Source organism: Poecilia reticulata, linkage group LG23 (assembly GCF_000633615.1).
Source record: "Poecilia reticulata strain Guanapo linkage group LG23, Guppy_female_1.0+MT, whole genome shotgun sequence".
Classification (NCBI taxonomy): Eukaryota; Metazoa; Chordata; class Actinopteri; order Cyprinodontiformes; family Poeciliidae; genus Poecilia; species Poecilia reticulata.
Genome location: NC_024353.1, coordinates 4793166 through 4817598, shown reverse-complemented (window position 1 = coordinate 4817598; position 24433 = coordinate 4793166). Strand labels below are relative to the sequence as shown.

General features: G+C 39.3%; 1 protein-coding gene across 2 annotated transcripts in view; it reads left to right on the top strand.

Annotated features, from left to right (window-relative positions):
• Window positions 1-24433, top strand: part of exoc4 (exocyst complex component 4) — a 112908-nt gene that overhangs the window by 33718 nt on the left and 54757 nt on the right. For both annotated transcript variants that reach the window (XM_008400669.2, XM_008400670.2), the window contains exon 11: window positions 6649-6745. In XM_008400669.2, coding sequence (XP_008398891.1) covers window positions 6649-6745 — 97 coding nt within the window. The remainder of the gene's footprint in view (window positions 1-6648; window positions 6746-24433) is intronic.

Genomic DNA, 24433 nt, shown 5'->3' with positions numbered 1-24433 from the left:
ACAAAGAGATGCAAAGGACAACACGGGGAGAAGAGGAGTGGGTTATAATAGTTTACTCGGTGCAGACATTTAATCAGTAAGAAGAAACCTGGTTTATTTTCAAAGCCTGGGGCTAATTTTAATCAGCATTGGACCTGTCATAATTGCTGGCTTTGCCTGCCACCCCTGTGTTTACTTTTAATCTCACACTGGCTGATTGGAGAAGAACAAATGAAAAATGGATGGAGGGAGGGGAAGACTGCTGGAATAAGGGCGTTTGGAACTTGGGGCTGTGCAGACTTTGACATCCACGCTGTAACAGCCAAGCTGTTAAATACACAGTCACACCTCTGGCTTACCCAGCATGCAACAGGTCCTTCCAGTAATGTAGAGGAGTGTACTGAAGCCGCCTGATTCCCTGCTGGGCCTAATCAAAGATGTGATGGCACTTAGTTTTCCGGGTGGTTGTTTCTCCCGTATCTTCAAACGCGTTCACCTACACCTTGACTTTCTGCTTACTTCACTGTTATTTCAAGAACAAAAGAGTGTTGAATCGTGTCTGGATTTCCATGGCAAGTTGGCAATCGTGGGCTCCATAGGAGGAACTAAATTTACTCGCCAAAAGCAATTTAGATAAAAGCACCACATATACTGTAAGCATGACGTTTATTACCCCTTTTATGTTCAGACATGTGGTGACCACTTTTAACGCATCTAATAGAATGTGTTTATTCGTTTTCTTTTTATTTTAGCCGTTCTGTCTTTCCTGTAATGTTAATACTAACTTTTGCTAACAAAGGTTGCCTATGAGTCATCCTGATATTTATTCCTGGATTAATTTAAACAAATCTGTAAACAGCCATGATGCACACAAGTCACATAATGAACAGAACATACAAATACATACATAAATTTCAAAGTTTTGAACCACAATTATTTGTTGTTGAAGATTATCTCTGCTGAAAGCTGTAATTTCAAGAAATTGCTGTTGCTTTCGAGACATGGGCTACGATGAAATATTTATAACTTTCACCGCTCTGCACAGTTTTTATTTCAAACATAAAAGCATCACTTAACGATCTTAAAGCCATATGTGAGGGTCATTTCAAAGACTCAAAGCATTGTTTTTGATCCCTCTTTCCCTTTGTCTGCCCTGCAGAACGTAGACGATGTCTTCAAACACCCAACCTGAATGTAGATGGTTCTTCATTTTTGCTGCAGTTCTTGATCTTAATTAATAGATGTCCTCTGTTTCTTCTTAATGATCCTTGAACAACAAGTGACATTGAACTTTGTTGTGTGATTCCATATGTTAACCTGTGTCTTACCGAATGTGTTTTTGCGCCTGATACGACTGTCTGTAAACCAAATTGACTTTTGCATTCAAGTTGTTCCTTGTTCTAATCAACCTTATCCCTGCTGCTGCAAAAATGTTGTAACTTCTTTAAAATAAAAACTGAACATAGAAAAGTGGAAATCAATTATTTCTACAAGCACCCAAATGTATAAGGTAACATGATCAGCTGGTTTCTGCAGAATTGGTACTTTTATAGTTTGTTCATCAAATTTTAGTGTTTGCAGAAGCAAAGACGAGGCAGTTCTTAGGATAATTCAATTTTCACCCTCAACAGTCTCATTTATCTTTAGCTTTTATGCTATGAAAATGAGTTTTGGAGTGATCAATTCAGGCCACATTCTCTTCGTACAAATCAGCTGCATTTAAATGTGCATGCTCACTTTCAGGTGGCTGCTTATTCACAGAACTGGGACCTGCTCAATTAATAAGATAGGTTCCTGTGTCAATAATTCATGAATCTCTGGTCAATTTCAGGCATCCTCTTCCACTCAAACCTTCTCCATGTCTGATTGGGTCATAATGAGAGTTTTCTATTATTAAAATTAATTTGATGGAATGGTATTTGCTCCGCCAACCTCGAGATCAAATCCACCCCACAGCTGAGAATACAATGCATAAATAAGTTATAGTATAAATAAATTCAGGTGTAAATTGAGTGATATTAATTATTGAAAGTGTCACTGTTGCACACAACACATCTCTGGGGTTCTGATTTTTAACAATTCACATCTGTCAGTGCTGGTATGACAGCAGCAGGAAGAATAAATATTAATAATTTCATGTATTGTATCTTGTTCAAAGTGAAACAGTGTTGGTGGGATTAGAATATGCCTACTGGAGGGAGTATTTGCTGAACATTTCTGAGGCTACAGTGAGGTCATGTAAAACATTTCATACTCAAAACTGTTGTAGCCGTTTAATAAAAATGCATTATGCCGCGAAAAACTATTCATACTGCCTGAGCGGTTTTGCATTTTGTCACATCACGACTGTGTTGCAAAACAATGTTTTTCCACAGGTATACTACACTGCACATCATCCTGAATATATTTTTCATCCACGGCGGTGGCTGCATCATGTTGTGTAAGGCCAGTCCTAGTCAAAGTCCAGGTATAAATACAACTAAATCTGTCGCAGGACCTTAACATTTTTGGTTACAGAGCCTCTCGATCCAATCTGAGCATTTGAGGTTTCATGTAAGGTCAAACGGGGGAAGGTTTCAGTCTCTAGATGTACAAAGCTGGTAGATAAACACCCATAAAGTTTTCAAACTGGAATTACACCAAAGACACTTTTTAGATTATTTGTGCAAAAATTGGAAAACCATGCAATTTTTCTACCCTGAGATTAACTTTGCTTTCCAATCAAAACAAAAATGTATTGAAGTTTTTGGATGTAAAACTATATGTAAATAGTTAGTGTAGCTCCCTTTGCAAGGCATGATTTTACTAGACGTACTAACAAAGATGAACTCACATTCTATACTTAGCCGACAGGTTTTTTCCACCTAATTTTGCATTAAAAGCACTTGCAGCATGAGGATCACAACCTATCCTCTGCCTGGCATTGTGGCTTTACTCATCTCGCCCCTTTTGCAGACTTTTTTTAATGTACACAGACACGCTTGTGGACTCAGGGGACGTGGAAGTCTGTTAAAGGAGGAATGACGAGTTCATCCGTTCCTCGTCTAAAACTGGGGAGGGCTGAAATTCATCAGAGGATCAGACTGTTTCTCATCAAACCCAGGAAAGTGTAGCTAATGCAATTTCACTAAGTCACTGCCTGACTTGATTAGCTGTGGGCTGGGGAGTGCATGGTTAGACACCGCAGGAGTCTCGATGGGTGTCGCTGTGTGTGGGAGTGGGTTTTAGCTTGTGTTGGCGTTGCTTTTTTTTTTTTTTTTTGACCGAATGTCACATTCCTTATGAGTGGATTTCTGCCATACATGTTTATTTAAAGTCACTGACCATGTGTACCGTTCTTTTTGTTGCGCCTCTGTAACGCAGAGGTGTCATAATGGATTGCTGTGTGACACGTCTACTTGGGTGTATGGACAGGTGTTGCAGAAAGAGCTGTGGCCCTCGTGGGGGATTTCAGGCAGATTTGGCTACATTAGAATTTGTCACCTCTTCCTGCCCACATCTCACTTGCCTTCTCACTGAGCGCCATGCCACCTCCACACGCTCCCCTCGCTAATCCTCAATCAGACTACATCTCGGGAGACACACATGGGCACAAACACACAACCCAAGTACACAGATTTAGTCACACCGGCTCCCTCGCACACAAAAATCAAACTTTTTAGTGCGCTGTGTCGAGACAGGACTGGCTGGAGTTTGGTGGCATCCTGACCTGAAAACCGGAGCCACCCTGTCACGTCTTGGCAGCTCTGAAAAATGCCATGCATATTAAAACGCCTCTAATTAATATTCATCAGCGCCATGCCCTGTTGGCAGCTGGTCCCAGACCCGTCGGATCAATGAGGTCTCTGCCTCGCTCCTTTGTCTGACACGGATGCAGATGTTTAGAGCATGAAATTAAATTGGTCGCCGTCATTTGGGAATGCATAAACACTAGACTGTTCGCAGTGTGTGTTTGTGTGTCTTTTCCAGTTTCCAGTTGGATGTGGCTCTTGGAGCAAACAAGTAACGCTATCTTCCCCCAGAGTGTGTGACATGTTGATTTTTATTCATGGCAACTTGAATGTCTGCAAGTTAGAGACGTACAAAACAAAAAGTTTCGACACCAAGTGATCGATGCGTGGGAAAGAGAAAAGCAGAGGGTATGATGAAGCAAGGAGAAACGAGCGCGTTGGTGGCAGCTTTGTTTAGGAGTCTGTAATTGAGTCTTAATTGAATTGGCACTGAAGGTAGGATGAATGGATAGTGTGATGGAGGAAGGCAAAGTTTGAGTGAATTGGACCACATCTTTGTCTGCACTTAGCAACAAGAAAATGGGCTCACCGCGCGGGGAAATTTCACGGCAACAGATCAGAATCAGAAACCCTTGACTGAAGAGCAAGGGACAGGAATGAAAGCTTCTCTTGTCATTTTAATGAAAGTACGGAGCGTGTTGTCTGCCACACTTGTCAAATAAAACTTGTTCCATTAGAAATGTATTAAGGAGCCCAGCACAAGGAACAAGGCACTGATATGCATTTGAATACAAGGCCAGGCAGGTAATACTGAACACATCTCTTCTGTTGGTGTCTTTGTATTAAAGCACATGAGCTTCAGAAGGCCCATATTCATGATGGAAACATGCAATGAAACAAATGGAAACAGCAGAATGAGAAACACATGCACACAGACAAAAGAAATGTATACAATTTAGCTTTACTTTTTCTGCAGTGGAAAAGGGAAAAGTAATTGCCCCCCTTACAGATTTATTGAGTTTTTTGTTGTTGCTAATTTGCAACATAAACAATTGAAGACATCAAACAAATTGACAGAAATAACTTGAGTAAATACAAAATGAAGTTCTCAAATTACCTTATTTACCAAATGCAAAAAAAAAATTACATTCCAAACCAACCTGGTCTTGCATTAAAAAGCTCCTTAACCCAACTGACTGCGTCTCCTCTACAACAGCTACTATAAAGCAGAACTCATGGTTCTATCATTTGTCACACATCTGTGTCACAATTGATGTTATTTTCCTCATGATGCCAAGAAGTTCCATTTTGTCTGGTTAGTCCTCAAAATATATTTCAAAAAGTGGGGAAAGATCTGGGTGTTCTTTTTAGCAAACATTAGACAGGCCTTTGTGTTCTTTTTAGCCAGCACTGGTGTCGATTCACAGCTCTCACTGGTGTCTTTTCTACTAAATTGGTGTTTGGTGTTACTTAGCACGAGTTCTTTGTGTTTCTATGGCAGCGGGCTGCCATTTTTTCTGTGTTTTTCAGATCATGATGTCTTGTTTGTCTCAATAAGTGAAATAATTTTCTGAAAAACTGCTTTTTTTATTTGCTCAAACTATCTTGGTTTGATATTTACATTACTTCTGAAAATCGTCAAAACCAGAAGAAAAAAAATATTGAAAACCCATCGGTGCGTCAGTTTTTGCCCCTTTGTTCCAGTTTCTTGAATCCAATCTTACTACGCAACGCGAACGTAATTGTCAACAATAGCAAATGGAGTATTGCTGCTCACCTTTTAGCTTTTGTACTCCCGTTCGATGAACTTATATATAAACACGTGTGCCTGTGCTCAAGCGTGATATTCTCTGAAAACATTAGTACGAGCCCACATACACACAGACGGTCCTTTTCGCTCTGTGTTCGGCCATATCGACAACAAGTGGCAATTTCTTTCTCTGTCAAATCTATTGATTACTTCTGGATGAGTGAAGGTAATGAGCTTTGGTGTCCTTTGTCTCCCCTGTGATCTCACCTTTTCCCCTGTCTGCAGTAGGCTCACCCACCCCCAGGATGTTACTTGGCAATGATTTTCTGATTAACCCTGTTGGCTGTAGGGTTCACCCACACACTGACGCAGGGGCGTGAAGGGGACTGAGCATGTAAGATGCAATTAGATCTGTGATGGAGAGCCATGTTGATTAAGTGATGTGTCTGCTTTGGGTGTACTGTACCGCCTGCAACGATTAAATCTTTTGAATCATTGTTTTTTAAACTAATGTAGGTTTGATTAAAAGTATCGATTATTGCCAGTGGTCTGAGGCTAAAACCCGCTGCCTATCACAGTTATCTTTGTCCACAGCAGAGGAAGACTATTCTCCATTAGGGTAAGCATTGTGTTTAATGTGTCTAAGGTGGTTCTATCACATTTTACTGTAAAATGAAACCCACTAAACATCTCTTGCGTTTTAGTTACTCTCAACTAACATTTATTGAAGGACTAGTCACCTAACAACAGGTATAGACCTAAGTGAACCTGTAGAAGGACCCAGATTAGATCATTTGTTTCATCCATAGATGAACAGAAGTCTGTTTTATTTAATTTTAGCTACTTTTTAGTTGAAGTTACTGAATGTCTTCAAAAAACTTACACTATAGTGCTGCACTCTGCCTTATAAAACAAAATTAGTGGATAAAGTCTTGATGTGTTTAGATATATATAACAAAGCTAAGTATTCAGAATTGTGTTGGGATTTTTTCCAAACATGTGAAACAAATAGAACAGGGGAAACAATTTGTATTTCTAAAAGCCAGAGTTTTATAATGGTTATTAAGAGTCCTATCGAGACCAAACTAATTTTCACTGCAACTTTATCGATGGTTTCACTGCAGTGCTGGCACTTCCAGTTGCCTGTTTGGATATTCTTAAGTAACTCCTCTGTTCCCTGTGCTTCAGGTGGTGCTGATGACAACCTGATCGAAGGTGGAGAAATGAAGTTTGTGTGTAAGCCGGGAGCGAGGAACATCACCGTGATCTTCCAGCCTCTTTTAAGGTAAATCAAAGAGCAGTTCCCTATATTTCCCACCAAAAAAGCAAACAAAAAAAAGAGAATCTGAATATGTTTGTGATTTTGTTGTTGTTTTTTTAACACAGAACCAGCAAAAAATAATAAATAACTGAAAAAGTTTAGGAGAGAAAATAGAGAATGTAACAGTAAAGTCTAAACGATAAAACTGTGTTCTTAACTGAAGATATTTTTAGACTGTACTCATTATTCGTACAAGTTGCCTCCTTGTGTGAAGTGTCTCTTTTGTCATGCTGGTCTGACAGAGAAGGATGGTCAAGCTACTTAAGACCTACGATGCTTGGGACATGACTCAGTACCACTAAAATGTAAAACTAATGATATTACGCGGCCTCTCAGTGACCAGCTATTGATTTTGGCTGTTTTACGTTAAACAGAGTATCATACATCAAAGATTTCAAACGACGTGTGTCACGTCTGTTCTTCCGTACAAATCTAAAATTGGGATTGACTGCCAGTCCTGCTTTATTTTCCTTGTAGATTGTTTTCATCTGAAGGTCTGGTTTTGTGTTAATATTCTGTATATCTGGTAGTTTTTTGGACAGTGCGATAGTCCCAGTAGAGCAGAGTAAATCTAATACCGAAACCCTTTGATTGAATTGGCGTTCAGGCAGTGACGCATTACCTTTTAGGATCCATTATAATGGGAAGTTGCTTTCCTCCACAGACAGCCAAACATGCATATGATTTTTTTTTATAGCATGCTGTATTTTTATAATGCTTAAAGATGGATTTTGCTACTCTAAATTTGCTGTAGTTTGTCAGGTTAACAAAGGTTTTATTGTACCAGATGGTGAATAAACATACTATTTAAAAGTACAAAAAAATATATATAATAGTTGTATTTCTCTACTGCTAAATCGTGAAACGGGCTTTTAAATGAATTGAATCAAATTAGGCCAGCAAACAGATTGCATTTCAGTAACTATAACCATCTCACATCTCCTTCTGCTTGAGTTATATTGACAGCAGCCATACAGCTTTGGTCTAATTGATTAATAGTCATTGAACACACGTTATCTGTTTAGATTAAGAAGAAGATTAAGTACCCAGTTTTTTTATGTAGAGTTAGGAAAACACTTAAGTCGTCCACTGGTGAATTTCTATTTTGAGACACTTAAAATATGTATTTTTTTTATTATTTTTGATAGTTTGAAAAGAGAGAAAATATAAACCAAAAATCCAGAAAAAAAAAAAAGATTTCATACCTAATTGAGAAATCTGCTTTTTCTAAAGAAGCTTTGTGTCTGCTGCTTAGGACTCAAAACTTGAACCATTTTTTTTCTGTAGGCTTTATGTTTGAACATTTGTTGCTATGACCACTTACTCCAATACCTTTGTGTGCCTCTAATCTTGACTCAAGCTTGAAAATGACCAAGTTCCATCTTTAGTGTTCTGGTTGAGGGACGAAAGGTTTTCTTTAAAGAGTTTATGACACGTGAGTGACCAGTGGCTTTCCAGTGTGTTAAAGCCGTCTTTTACTATTAGCAGAAAAGAAAAAAAGCCAAAAGCGTAATGCTTCCACCTCCATGCTTATGTGCCTGCATCTTTTTTTGTTCTAAATTCAGCACTTCAATTTCTTCAGACCTAGCTGAGACACATTGTGGTCTCTTTTGACAACAGCACCTTCTCTAAATGATCAACGTTCTGCGGCAAAATCAGCGGGAGTCAGTTGCTTTTACAGAAGGGGCCTTCTTACCAGTGCTGTGCTGGACTCTGGTCCCATGTGCCTTCAGTTCATTAACAAGCTCCTGCTGTCTAGTTGTAGGATGATCCATCACCATGCTCGTGATGATCCTCGGCCCATGAGGCAGGATTTACCTTGAAGCTCCAGACTGGGAGAAATTATGGTTGTTTTATACTTTAAAAAATCCCAATAGTTTCTCAGCAATGTTTTTTTTTTTATCACAAGGCTGCAAAAAAATGACTGCAGAAATGTTTATTTTCTTCCCCAACAAATTTAGAAGTGAGTTCACAGAAGCTACCGTTTCGTGTTTGTGCCTCCCCTTCTATATGGAGTGTTGGTAATGTCATGTTAATAAAGCATTGAAAACTGCCTCCACGCCCCAACGCTTCGCACTTTTGTTTTTTCCCCCCTGACATTCAGACCATATTAACATCACTATCTCCGAGCTTTCGTCTGAATAAATGACCAAAAATAAAACGGTGCCTAGCTTCCTTCCTGCTTCTCCTGTGTTGTCTGTAATGGTTCATATCAATCAAAGCAAACTGAGCTTGAACACGAGGCGCTCTCCTTTCTTCCTCTTTCTCTCTCTTCCACCTGGTTTCTCCGGGCCTTTAGTGCCAATGGAGCGCTGTTGTTTGCAGATGATTTTCTAATGGCGAAGCTCTGGCACTCCGCTGATGGATCACCGTGTCTCCTGCAGCCAGTCATGCCACTCATGGCAGCATTAATGGCAAAAGCCGCTGGGGGTCGAAAGATTAGTGTCAGTGCGTGGGAGATAAAACATTCTAGTCTTAATGTTTGATTGCAAATGTTTTTAGGGGCTGTGTTAAGTTCTCGATCCTAAAATTGAGCGATGCCACGCTTTTTATTTTTATATGTTCACAAATCTTATTTTGCCTTCCTAATATAGAAGATGCTCGTAGGTTTATATATCCCGCCTGACTTTGAACGGTCTCAGGCTCCCTTGGAAACACCTTGAGGTGGCGAGGGGACATCTGGGTTGCTTTGATCTGCCCGCTGCCATCATCTCCTCCCTTTGGCTGAATGCTGGAACATGGATTCATTTTAGAGAAAGGAGCTGGAGTGGACTTATAAGATTGATCAGTGTTTGAAGCTGCTTTTTTTTCTGCAATTACTGTTACTGTGATTCTATATGGTTGTCTGAAATAACTATACTTTGAATACATTGTGTAATCAACCAGACATCAGAACTGGGCATTTTTCAGCAGATCAAATTCCAGAAATTCTGATTATTCTCACCCAATCCACAACATGCATCAAAAGTAAGAAATTACACCATTTTTGATGGATCACAAGTATCCACCAACAGCACAATTCACTCTTGTTTCAAACTGTACTACATTATTTACTTTAAATAGAAAAAAAAATGTTATAATGGGAATCAGCAGGTAAGAAAACCATACAAACATATCGGCCAGGAAAAGCCTGACCGGTGCCTCTCCAGTTCACTGCTCTGTCTTTAAAGTGGCGTGCACACAAATATGGTGCATGAGGAAGTGTTTGTGCTTCTAGCAGCCAATTTAGTTTGACTTGTGGGGTCTTCTGCTGACATTTGGGTGGTATTTGCATCTCCGGACGAAGCTGGCATTTTGAAAAGTTTCAGCGGGCTTCCAATCTTCCCCTGTTAACAATCCGAAGAGTGACGAGGAACGAATATGCATGCTCACTGCCAGCAAAGAGATTTCTCAGCCAGTGACCTTCATAATTTTTTAAAGTGGTAATACAATATGTAGTTAAATACGACTGCAAGCAGTTGTGTGTGTGTGTTTTTTAAAATATGCCCGTTTGTGTTTCTGACTTTGTAAACTAAAATGGCTAAGAAAGTTTTCAGCTACAGTTCTACGAGAAGAGTCTTCTGTTTTTGTCACACTTAAATGTTTCAGATTTTGCTAATTCTGATTTAATTCAGTAAAGCTGCTATCCAAACCAAACCGGCTTTGTACTCCGTAAATAAAGTAAATAAAAGACTAAGTAAATAAAATGATAACTTCAAAACCTTTTTTTTTTTCATTGACTCAGGTTTTCTTTATCCATTATTAAAATCAGTTTTATCCGAAACATTTAAGTCTGACAAAAAAGGGAAAATTTGTAGTGGGGTGAACACTTTTGAGCAGCACCATTTATAATTTTAGTTTGATCATTACAGTGAGAGTCAACAAATCACTTTCACAGTTCTGTTATTTTGCTGAGGACTGCACGCCTCAGGCAGGAAGAAAAAAAAAAATGACATCATGCCGATTCTCCTCTTGACGCACTTTAAAACACACATCTAAGGCTGTGCGGCTGCTGAGCTGAAAAGAGGGATGCGTTTTAATGCCCAGCGCACACAGGTGAAGTAAGCAGACACACCAACAGAGAGCTGACTGCAGCTGTGCAGCAGCGGGTGGCCTTTTTTTTCCTTTAGAGCAGCATAGCCTTCAGTACTGTTCGAAACAAAGCAGTGATTTTCCATTTTTTGTTTTTGTTTTGCCTTCATCTTTTGCAACAGCAACTTTGTACAGTGGCTGGAGCAATAGCAACTGGGTGCAACTCTAAACACATTCTTCCTTAAAGAACCTGACAGCTCATCTCCTTTTCTATTTTTGATGCATTTTTTTTTTTTTTGGTTAAGAGTGTTCAAGTTAAAACTATTATTTTGATTTGTTTTACTTGTAAAACTTCTACCCAAAGTTAGGGCCCAGTTTTTTCTACTTTTGATATTGATTGCGGTTTTGTTGTCAGGAATTTTTCTCAGCTTGGAAGACGTGCACAGTTGTTCTGTTCTTCATAGTCAGGTATAAAATATTGAACCGTCAACGTAAACAGCATAGATTTCTCAAAGTACGCACTCAGCACTCCTTTATTGCACCCAAATTAAAATTTTCATTTAATTTATTTCAATAAATTAAATGAAATCGTATTATCTCCAATGATTCAATGATTTCCAAAAAATAATTTATAGTGATGTTAATTAGATTAAAGGAAAGCGATCAGATTTCTGTTTAGGCATATTTAAATAACTCTGAATACATAGTGCACTACATAATCTAGGTTCTCCTTTTCTTTAATGTTTCTATTCAACATATTGCCAAAACATGACAACTGGTCTTGTATAAAATACATTTAAAAAAAACTTTAATTTTCCTGCTGCAAAGCCTTCATTTTTGTTCTCCTATTTGGTTTCACATTTGAAATTAAACTGAAACGTGAAGTTACACCTGATGCAAGCGTCCATGCATGCATGGATTTAAAAGTGTGAGTGTGTAGGGAAAGAGTCAGAGGTTGGGAGATTGACAAGGTGCCTGTGGGGGGTGCAAAGAGAAGCACAATGGGACAAGCGATGGGAGTGGATGGAGCAGAGATTTGAGAAAAGGGACAGAAAGGCTCTGCCTCCCACTGGTGCAACCTGCGGTGAAAATGACACTCACGGTGAATCTGCACTAATTTCACATAATTATCAACTCCCCTTCTTCTGTAGTGCACATATGCCAAGAAAGGACTAAGAGCAAGAGCAGATGTAAAATACATGTAATAAACTAAACAAGGTTTTTCTCTCAAGGTGTTTTGTTACGCTGTCCACTTGGAAAGTTATTTTTTAAAATTATTTTTCACTTTTTTTTTTTGTTGACATAGCCTTCACGTGAAAAGGCTCAATGATGACTTTATTTTGAACTGAATAGAGGGTAGCGATGTGTAGGCTTATTGAGAATCCTATTGTTCCAAAATGAATTGCATATACGTTTCTGTTATTATTGATTTATTTTGTTACCTAGACTCACTACATTCATTCCACTGATTTCACAGTGTGTCAGAAACATTCCTTAGAGATTCTAGTCTGTTTTGACATAACGCCAAGTATGCGCAACTGCATGGTGTTTCATCATGCTGCTGTTGCTGCGGATTGGTCCGGCACATCTATGATGCAAATCTCCTGTTCTTTCACATTCCAAAGGCATTTATTGGTTTGAGATTTGACGACTGCGAGGGCCGTTGGAGTACAGTGAATTCCTGAAGATTAAAAGAGTTTTGAGATTGAGTTTTGTCACATGATGATGAATTGTTCAGCTGGGTTTAACAGTCAGATGATGGATAAAATATTGCTGTTGAAGAGATGGACACGGACAGAGTCGTGTTTAAACAATGACCCTGCTAACTGAATGTTGCGGCTGAAACCAAGACTTGCCAGACATGGCATATTTTCTAGTCTATTACTGTCCAATTTGGGTGAGCCTGTGCAATTTGTAGCCTCGGTTCCCTGTTTGTAGCTGACAGGAATGCCGATCGCTATGTTCTGCTGCTTCAAGGTGAGATTATATTCGGCGCAGGTTGTAAACAACAACTACTGTGTCACACACACACGCATACACGCACGCACACACGCACACACACACACACACACACACACACACACACACACACACACACACACACACACACACACCCCTACCTAAGGAGAGATGTAAAGTATTCTAATAGTTATGCTTTTTGGACTGTATGACGAAGCCAGAGTACCCAGAGAGAACCCACACATGCACAGAGAGAACATGCCAAACTCCTTGCTACAGAAAGTCCTCTTCATCACAAATCAGTTTCAACGGAAATCTGTAAATGTATTCCATAAAACAATATATTAGTAGATTAGAACACCTTTTTGAAATAAATTAGCGATTTAACAGTTTATCTGCAACTCCCTCCGCATCACTTGCCTCAAACATAAAAGTGTGCTCTCTGCAGTGAAGCTGCAATGCCCAAGTTGTTTGTTGTTGGGCCTCTGTTTTCATTTCAGACCAGTGCCTTTTAATTACTAACGCAGGACACATTTTCCCTCAACATCTGTCATCAAGCTCTGAGAGATGTCTGTATGGTAGGCTATTAAAATGCAGCCTGGATGGCCTAGCCTTAAGTCCTGCTCACACATACGTGCACATAAAGCTTTGCTCCGCCAGCCCTTGCTCTCTTTTCTAATCTTTTCTCACTCGCTCTGAGGATTTTCCTCAGTAAACAGTACTTCTATTTCTCTCTTTTTTTTCTTTTTTCTTTTTTTTTTACCAGCAACTCTTAAAAACGTAGTGCAGATTCAAGAAAGGGTGGGTTTTACCCTGGAAAGGTTGAAGAGGGATACACAGAAATAAAGCAGCGAAGATGATGGAGAGAAAAGCAGAATGAAGGGATAAAAACAGCAAGGCTTCAGAAAGTCTGCAGTTTAACAACAAACATTGACTTTTTTTTTTTTCGTCCAACCTTGGTTCACCCGTAAAAGGCTAACAATATAATCATCGTCTTTCGTTGATATCTTGGGAGGCTCCTCACTATTGCAACATTTAATTTGATCAGTTTACAGCTTTATGTTTAATTTAACGTATGAAAGACCCATCAATAAATACCCAAATCTTGAGAAACTGTGGTGTTTTACTCAAGGATATCATAGTGTTCAGAACTTAATATTTACTTACAAAGCCCATCTCATGCTAAATTATATGTTGAAATACTGAGAACTGTCATTGTAATTTATAGAACCTTGTGAAAAACTGTTAAATCCAACAAATAACCTAATTTGTGGGTGTTTCATGGAGTTAAATAAGAATGGAACAATGGACCATCTACACACACACACCTACACACACACACACTAGATATTGTGCAAGAGATTGGATCCATCATTGTGGGGGTCTTTTCTCCGGGTATTGAAGGTGGATAAACTCATTGATTGTGTTTATCTATCCCATAATGGAATCAGACTGGGTTCCCTAGGCAACAGGTCCAACAGACACCTTAAGCAGACAGTCGTCAGTCGTAGCTTAAGGGGGTCTAGTCTCAGCAGTGGACTTCTTATGAAGTCGGCTTATAGGTTCCGGGAGGGTTGAAGGTTTACGTGGGGTAAAATAGTAGATGCTGGGAATAGTTGACTGGTCAGATTAGAGGTGGGAATTGTGCTTGGACAAATGGTAACCTAACATAATGCTGTTCGCTTCAGTGTCATTTCCCATAGTGCCTTATTGGCTCCTGGTGGCTGCTTTTAAAGGGGATTAAGTTTTTTTTTTTTGGGGGGGAGATTTTAGTAATCTGTATAACAGGATAGTTTGTTACCAAAAGGAAATTGCATGAAATGGAAGATCCTCATTTCTTCTATTCTACATTAATCAAGCCTAACTCTCTTCCTCCGACCTGAAACTATGAAAGGACAGAAGAGGGAGGACAGAATGCCCTTAATGCTCTTCGAATGAATGCCGGCGGGAGCCGCAGCCAAGAGAATTACTGAGCCACAGAGAGAAAGCACAGGAAAATGTTTTTTGTCAAACCTCTGTCTACTTTTCTGGTGTGTGACCTAACCCTCACAAAGATGAGAAGCATGACAGCACTCTACCTCTCATTAAAAACACCAAAATCTAGAGAAATGATACACGGCAACTCTGCAGCACACCTTTTACTGCAAGAGATGAGGTGATTTACAGAAATTCTTTTGTTATTGTCTCCTGCACGTCCTTGTGTTCTTTCCCTTTGAATTCAGCCTCCGCTGCCCGTCTTTTCCCTTTCCCATCTTTCTTTCCTTTGACAACATGACCTGCCACTCTGCGTTACTGTCACATGAGCGAGTGCCAGCCCCCACATCACAGCAGCCTTTGATTGGCCAGGCCTTTCCAGGTCGGTGAGCTGCTGCCTGATAATAACCTTGTTTGATTGCTGGAGCAGAGATGTAATTGATTGATCTGCTCACCCTGTCTGGGGCCTGGGCTTCTGAAGTAGCCCAGTGTGTGCGTGGGTGTGTGTTGAAGTGGGGAGGGGGGTATTGGTTGATTGCTGAACGGAGCTCCAGATAAGCATACATGCACACATGCCTCGACCCACTGCGCAGCTCTCACACACATACACACACATTTGCCTGCTCTGGTATTGTAAGACATAATATTCTCCAAGTATTATAGGCGTATGGATGATGGAAGAATAATATGAAGGCATTTTGTGTTTAAGCTCTCTCCAGCCCATCTGCTCTGTGTACCTCTCTAAACAAAACCCACCAACCAATCAACAAGTCATTAAACCTCATTAAAATTCTCCCAACTCCCTCTGAAAGGATTATTTACTTCCTAATTGGTGGTTATATAAGTAAATCTATCTTTGTGGACGGTTAATTATTTTCAAAGATAGATGGTATCAGCTAACTGCAGCATTCAGTGTATTTGTGGCTAAATAGACAAACTCTAAATAGCATTCACACTTACTAATTTAGAATCAACATTTATCCCCCCTCCTCTCCAACACACACACATTCGTTATACAAGTGAATAAGATAACAAACAAGATGTTGTGTTTTGAGGGTTTTTTTTTTTTACTGTAATTTGTTTGTTTAATTGTATTGTACTCATGAGAAAAATATACAGTTTTCTGTTCAGCTTATTTATGCGCCAATTCTCAATGAAAGCCAAAACAAGGAGCTTTAAAAGTCAAAACGGTGCGATTCATATCTAAATATTGTGTGAATATAAAACATTGTACATTCGTCTTAAGCTTTATAGCAGAATGACGACAATTTTCTGGCAATGTTTACTGGCATTCTTAACACTTTATAATTCCCTTACCTTTGGCTTAAGGAATTATAAGCCGGAGAAACAAAATCCAGATTTTTGTACATGTATAAGAAAAAGTTTTTCTTGTTTTCAGTGTTTTAACATGACACATTTTCCTATATGCTTTTGAAATGTGTTTTTGTTCTGGGTTGGGATTTTTTTTTTTTTTTGTACTCCTCCTTTTTTGGAGGAGACATCTTAAAAATAAACAATGTTTTGCAACATTTTTCTTTGTGTGTGTGTGGGGGGGTGGGAATGCCACCCTGTGCCCGGATTGATTGAATTGCTTTAACATTGTTGCTTAATAAAGAAATAGTTTCACCAGTGGAGGAAGCAGCTCTGTACCAGGCATGTGACGGGAGGCGAGGGGGTCTCATCACAAAAAAAAGAAATGAAACAAAACAGTTTTTTCTTGATTTATTACATCCACACAAAGCAGAACAAGCATCTACAGCAGTAATGACTTTAGTGGGATTTCTACCAGAACAAACTATAAAAGCGAATGAACAACAGAAGAGAGGTGAGGGGAAAAAGAAAAAATACCCCAGCAAAAATCCATTTTGTTTGATGTTAGTGTCTCAGCCTTGCAGAAGATTCTACAGGAAAAACCCTGAGAAATAACATTAGGGGCATCTTGTAATGTGATTTCTGCTATGTGTGAATATGAGATTTCTAATGGATCCGAGCACATTAGAGGAGTCTTTATCTGTAGTATTTATTCCCCCTTGGTTTCAAATGCAATTTGCTAAGTACGACATTTCACTCAGCTCCAGTTTACCAGCTTTCTGGCTTGAAGGGATATGGGGGAGAATAATAATATAATAAGGGATATGTGGGGGAGGAGGGGGCAAGGGGGACGCACGTGTACAGTATAGCATTTGCGACAAATTGGTACTTTATAAGAAGCATATTCTGTCCCTGTTATTTGGAGAATATGCAAAGATAATAGCTGTAGGAGAGAGATTCTGCTGTGTTTTTGAACATTTTCATCTACGTGTGATTGCAGTGAGGGGAGATTTAGGAGGGGATTGTATTTGCAGATGCGTTGGACCTTTCCAACACTTCAATATTCAAAATATGTTTGTATTCCCAAAAGGTTTCACAGTAGTATGGGGATTTGGAAGGACAAACATGGGCGTTCTGGTCAGAACAACCCAATATTTCTCTATAACATAGGTGTAAAGTAAAACCTAAAAATGCTTTTTTGTTTTTTTTCTTTCCCCCAAAGTTAAGTATTCTTTTCCAAGCAAAAATCTTATCACAAGTTTTAAAATTGTATCGTTAATAACACCTGTGTGGTTTTGAAGGTTTACTATTTTATCTCATGGCTCTTATGCTAAATATGAAGTGTTTAACATGCTATAGCTACGTTACAGCTTAAATTTAAAAAAAGTTATGCATGTACATCACTGGAGATTCTGTTCTGTTAGCTTGGTGTGTGGGTGATGAAATTGGTTATCCATTTGTCACGAGTCTTCCTTTACAGCAGCCATAGCTGTAAATATGCTGCGCAAAAATCTTAATATAGTTGTTTGAAAAAATGTGTTTGTCATTCTCTGAAATAAAATCTAGAAAGTTAGATAACTTTCTGTTTTGAACAGAAGGTTATGTTTTTGCCTGCTTGCTTTCGGTGCCTTTGGCATGTTGAGTCTTATTTTTTAAATCTATCATAACACCTTTTGGTTCTAATCTGAAAGCAGACTTTAATCAATGGCAATTTATAATTTTCCAGTGAAGAGAGAAACAGAAATAAAATGAAGTTCATACTTAAATTTAAAAAAAAAACAAACAAACAAAAAACACCTTTCTGGTATTTCTCAAGATTTAATCCAAATGTTGTTTTCAGAGCACTGAGCTATTTGGGGCAATGTGACATTTCAAGAGCAGCCAACCAGTGTCCCAATTCTTACATCGTGAGAAGGACAAAGATTCATATCCACCCTCAGTTTTCCTGGCGCTCTGATGTCTGCTTTTGAGTTATGAGGGTCACGGCATCCCTGATTAACATTCTCATTTACATGTTTCTGTCAGCATTTCCGCAAATCGTCCCAAATCAACCAATACGGCGCACTCCGAGCTCTCCAGGGGCTTAATGAGCTAAATTAAGAAGGAAGTCATTTAACCCCTGCCTGCAACGCAATCACGCGCCCATATGCACAGCCTCGGCGTTGCTCGGCATACCTGCTCATCACAACCAAACAAGCAGGAGCGCGCCAGCACATACGCACCGTTGTATTTGCCTCACCTCCACCCCAGATTTCAGTAGATGGGAGATAGAGCAAGGCCATTATGCAAATGTCAGGTGTCAAGTGTAAATGAGGTTGGAGGGATGGGTAACAGAAGTATTGAATATCACACCGGCTCCCTTGGCAACAGCGCCGAGGTACAGTAATGAGAGCATTCCAGGATGTGGGCTGGCAAAAGCTTCGTTACACTGAAAGATAGAAATGTGAGAGATATGAATTTAGTCCGCTGGGTCTCGCTGGTTTAAAAAAGCATAGATGGCACCATCTGCTTTGTGTGCGGTACAAAGGAGATTTGAACAGGCGGGTTCTATTCTTACAAATCTGCGAGAGTTAAAGCCGCATCAACTTTTTATAGGAAGATTGAGAAAGTCGTTTTATCGCAGAATAATATTTATTTAAGCGACATGATGTGAACAAAATACCGGATTTCTGTTTGGAGACATGTTTTATATATGCTTCCCCAAAGCTTGATAACGTGTCCTAATGCCTAATTAATTGCCTCACTTCAGTTTCTCATCATCTCATCCTATTGCTCAGACCGTCTTCTTTGTTCATCTGGCTCTCTTCTTTCACCGACTCATCTCCTGCTCTCCCATGGGTCCTCATGCAAAGATGAAACATTCCCGTCATTAAAAAGACCCGAGTCGACAACCGTTAATTTAATTATTGATAAAAATCTGAACAAATAATTGTCTAAAGGTCATCTAAATGTTAAACTTGAAGTCTCCGTAATCACATTTTTATCAGAGAAAACCAACCCATAGAAAAACAGTCTGCCAATGAAAGCTTAATGTTTTTTTTTTTCCAGAAAAGATGAATTTCACATACCTGATTACCTTCCCAAACCATAATCACTGTTAAATAGATTATGAGATGATTTCATTAGGGATTTTTTTCTACTACAGTGTTAAACTAAGGCTGGTTTGGTTTTCCAAGCTGAGCTCCACACTGTTATGTCACTAGAAACATCTCATTCAGCGAGTGTTTGTTCCTTTCTCTCCTTTATTCTGAATTTTGGCCACGTAAGGAAACCCGTTGAATGACACAAATCACATCATTTATTTTAGTAGCCCCAAAAACATATCCTCATTTCACCATTCCCAGTGACTCTGTGATTCCTAATATGATTGTTCACAGCATTTATGACTTTTTTTAACTTGATCAGGTATCAACAGAGCAGAAAGTGTTTTGAAAGCACTTCAGAAATGTTGATTGAACTGAAATAAAAAGAATTGGATTCGTAGCCAAGCCTTGTTCGGAGCATTAATAAGCGTAAACTATGTGATGAATAATAGCAAATGAACAGCAGGAAAATAAGAGGCAGGGAGATAATTATTCCTGTGCTAGTACCACTTCTTTCATTTATGTTGTTGCTGAATGGCTTTTACTTTTTTGTCTTAAGTGCTTTTCTTTGAACCAGCTAAGAGTTGGTGCAGAGGTGGCACCGGTCTCTCAGATTTATTTGTTTATTTTCCTTTTTTTTTTTTTTTTTTTACAGTGACACTGGCACAGTTGAGTAAACGACTAAATGTAAAGGCCAGAAAAAAATTCTGCATTCAATATGTCCAGCACAATAAGTTTTAAAAACGTAATTTTGTAGAATAAGTTTACCATCAACTTTAAGCAAAAATGTGTTCAAAAAACACTCCTTTGTAAAAATGAATTCATATTAAACTCGCTTTGTTTTATTATGATATTTTCACCCAAAAGGAACTTTTATGGTTTTGTTACTCTTAGCACGAATACCTCTGCAGGAGCTTTTTTGGTGAAATGTTGTCTGACTATGTGGTAGGATACCAAAAATATATATCAGCATGACTGTGGTGGTTGTTCCAAACTGCTAATTGGATGCTGACTATGTAATAAGAGCTCCAGCAACCTGCTTCAGCACAATAGCTACAGAAAACAGAATAAACTGGTCAATGAGTAGAAGACTATAGCTAAGTAGAACAGAATAATAACAATTAAAATTATTTTATTTCAGAAACAGGAAAATCAAAAGATCAAAAGTACATGCCAAAAGCAATGTACATTAACAGTTAAAAAGCACATAGCAGAAAAGCCTTTTAACGATGTTATTACGACCCTTAACAGTATTTTAAGATATTTTTCTATAACAAATGTACAGACAGTAAAACGGGTGTATTGAAATCCTTTCCATTGCATTTTCATCCTCAGTTCCCCACATGTTGCAGCACAGACAGTAACTTCCACTCTCTCCCAGGAGACAAAGCTGTCAGCTTTAGCAACATAAAGGGATAGCAGTGACTGCATCCTGCAGCTTGTTGTTGAACCAGAATCTCTCATAATCAAAACTTGCTTAGATAATTAGGTTAGTTTGTCATTTCTCGGCCCACAAGACGGACGCGGCGTGGGAGAGAGAGTGGGCCGCCAGCTGTCATGCAGACAGGTAAAATGGATCAGTTGTGTCTCATTTTATCAGTGAGTTGTTACTGTCAGTTTCAGAGCCTAGGTGCGAGGTGCTGATGTTAGTAAATAGGTTTTTGACAAAGGAAAAAAAAAAACACAGTTGTTGCTTCCCCCTCATTAAAAGTTGGCATATGAAAGTATTTTTCTTTTCACTCAACAACTCTGTTCATATATGCAACAGAAAAAAGTGGATGCTTTTGTTTGCATCTTCAATCCATGACCTTCAGCGTGTTCAGTAGCATCTAAATGGGAGGTTATGGTTCTCAGTTGGGGAAAAAATGCAAACTTCCTTCCATGTCAGAAATTTAAATTTAAGTCCCGAAAGTGATGAAAAATGCACACAGATTAAATTTAAAAAAAAGCTAAATAGTTGTGCTTTTTTGATGCTACGAAGCTCCACAACAACAGATCAGTCTTCTGGCATTCAGTGACAGGATAAATGCTGTTAAAGAGCGTTCAATGTAAAAATGGGGCGTCTGATTTGGAAACCGATGTCAAATGTTGGATGATTTGTGAGTTATTTGACGGTTGTGGTCCTTCAAGTGTGCTTAAGGCACTTTTACCCTGTATTTTTCATCTCTTTCATCTTTGCGCCATCTTTCATGCTATAGTTTAAGGCAGATTGAAACACTGCAACATATTCCCCAAATTGACTCTTTATTATCAGGGTTACGTTGCAGGGCCCTTAAGACCCATGGTAACTCACCGAAGTCAGAACTTTTATCCTTTCTGGGTTCACAGTGGTGGACTGAGTTTCCCACTGAATGCAAGAGCAGATTCTCTGGCAATCCTAGCTGCAGGCTAAAACCCAACCTTTCAAATAGTATTTTACCAGCCTGAGACTTTTTTTTGTAGTTTTTTTTTTTTTTTAGACTCGCCATTGGAGAGCTGATGTCAAGTAGGGTTTACTCAACCTTCATGCTTCTCTTTTCACAAGACCGACCACCTTGTATCTCACAGAACTCCATTCACACCTCTTTTTATGATTGCATTTGTGAAAATGTTTCAGCCGCTGTTGAGGCTTGAGCAAGTGACCATTTTTGAAAAGTTAAGCTATAATATGTAGATAACGTGCAGTACATGTGAAAGTATTTACACTTTTATCCAACTCACGTTTTTCATGTTGTGGCACGAGATTTACTTATTTATATATTTTTAATAATACAATTGAAAGCAGCCTCTTGGAGCACACCGCACAGGTCAAGGATAAAGCAGGGTTGGGATCTAATACAAGTTTTCACACAGAGCACAGTTCAATCCATCATTCAAAAAAAATGGAAACGGCATAGCACATCTGCAAATCGACCAAAATATGATTGTCCACATAAAGTGATGACTGGCTGGCAAACAGAGCCTCTCTAAGGGAAACGGTGTCGGTGCCTTTAGTGGCTTTAAAGAGGTTTCAAAGATCCTCTGCTCAGGTGGCAGAACTATTAGTTTTGCTGTCCACTAGTCTTTCCTTTATGAAAGAGGTTTCAACAAGAAAATCTTTTTTTGAAAGAACGTACGAAGAAGTTGAGTTTGCAGTTTGCAGCAGGACATATAGAGGACGTGGCTAATAACTAAGGAGATCTTCTGGCCAGATTGGGTTAAACATTTTTTGCCTTACATCCAAAATTCTTTTGAAAAAGAAGTGTGCAGCAACAATGACTAGATATAAAAAGTTGGTTGAAACATTTTCAAATAGACTTGCAGCCATAATTGTTGCTACAAAACTGTCAATCCAGATTTATATATATATANNNNCTATATATATATATATTTTTTTTTTTTTTTTAAAAAGGTTGACAAGTATGCATATTTGCGCAATTAGAATACTTTTGCATCTGCTATGTGTCTGTAGATGTAGGGCGTTTTTGTGAAATTGAAATTAAAATGTCACATTTAAACTTTTTCTGCAGCCAACATTTTTATATTTTATTGAGACACATCTTCACCTCAGCCTCTGCTGTTTACTTTACATATTTTTTTGTAGACATCAACTCAAAATAAGACGGATTAGCAAGCTGCTACTTCCATCATCTTATGTTACAGCCCAACACTCGTGCTTATTAAATTAAACATGGACAGGGCATTTCTGCAGATTTAAATCCAGCCTGCATTTCACCCCTTTTACTGTTTGATTGTATAATTATCAGGCCCTTTAACGGATTGTATTAAATAATTTACATCATTTATAGTTAATTATCTTGCTAATTAATTTAAAACCCAATGGTCTGCTTTGAAACGTACCCAGCAGGGACTCTTCCTGTCCACTCTCCTCGTTCCCCTTGCCGTCATCTTCCTCTCCCATTCTCCTCAGTGCCCTTTGGTAATCTTGATACTTGAAATATTTCATAGACAGGCTCTCTGTTTACCCATATGGCCAAGTGCATAAAAGCTCGCCACTCACACGTTGCCCCCCACACCTGTCACTTTCTTAAAGTGAAACACTCAAAGTTAAAGGTCAGTGCTAGCTCAAGGTTGCCTCTCTCTATCTCATTCTCTCTCTCTCCCTCCCTTTTCCCCTAGAGAGCCCTCTCTGGTGGACACCGGCTCACACTCAGACGAAGACATGGCATTACAAAAAGCCGGCCTCGGAGAGGCTATGAAGGGATCAATGAATAATTTAACCCCTAACATCATCTTTCCCCCCTTGCCAGTAATGTATCCACAAACATCGTTGGGTGTGTGGGGAAGTATTGCCACTTTCATTCAGCTGACGCCCCCTGCTTGTCGAGGGGCGGCTATTTCGGCGGCGTAATGTGATGTGTGGGTGCGTTATCGGAGCTGTAGGTATGACAGACACACAGCCCTAGAGCTGACTTCCTGGAATTGCATTTTGTTGGCCGCCTCCAATATGAGACCTGTCACCTCGTTCCCTCCAGGCCATGCAAACCGTGATTGAGGCATTTCTGTGAGGTGTCACTATCAAGGGTACACACTTGAGGTTTTTTTTGTGTTTGTCTCTGCTTGTGTGCAATGGGTAATAGGCTGCAGAAGAGTTTTATACGTTTTCAATTATATGTCCTCTCCTTCTTTTCGGTTTTTCTCTCTGCATCGTTCATTTTCTTGCAGTCTCTCCCTTCTACCCTTGATTTGCCCTTACTTCTTCCTTTACTTTCTTCTTCACCTCCTGTGCCCTCTCCTCCTCTAGTCCTCTGTCAACACTGTCATAGTTTGGGAAGCCCTTCAGTGTATTACAGACCTCTCACCAGCGGTTCTCTTTATGGCACTTTCTCTTTTTAAATTCAATCAGGCTTCAATGGAGCGCCCAGAACCATTTCAATTTACTACCTGGATGCCACAGGATGGAAAGTCCTACACCAACAGAAGGGCCTAAATGGAACTGAGGGCTGAGAGAGAAGAGACGAGAGGTGGAGGAAAGGTCTGGAAAGGAGGGAGGGAGTTGTACTGAAGTGGTGCCACATAGAGATAACACAGAAGGAGAAGTAAAAATAGAAGGAGGAATGGGAATTAGAGGGGAGCAGGGTAAGGGAGAAAGATGAGGTTAAAGGGGACAGGCTGAAATGTTACAGAGAATAAGAGGCTATGGAGAGTGGAGAGATGGACAACAGCTGAGGCAGATATTAAACAGGGATCCCAAACAGTCTGGAGAACTATGGCTATGATTAAAGTATTACCAGGGTTTTATCCATCCATCCATCCATCCATCCATCCATCCATCCATCCATCCATCCATCCATCCATCCATCCATCCATCCATCCATCCATCCATCCATCCATC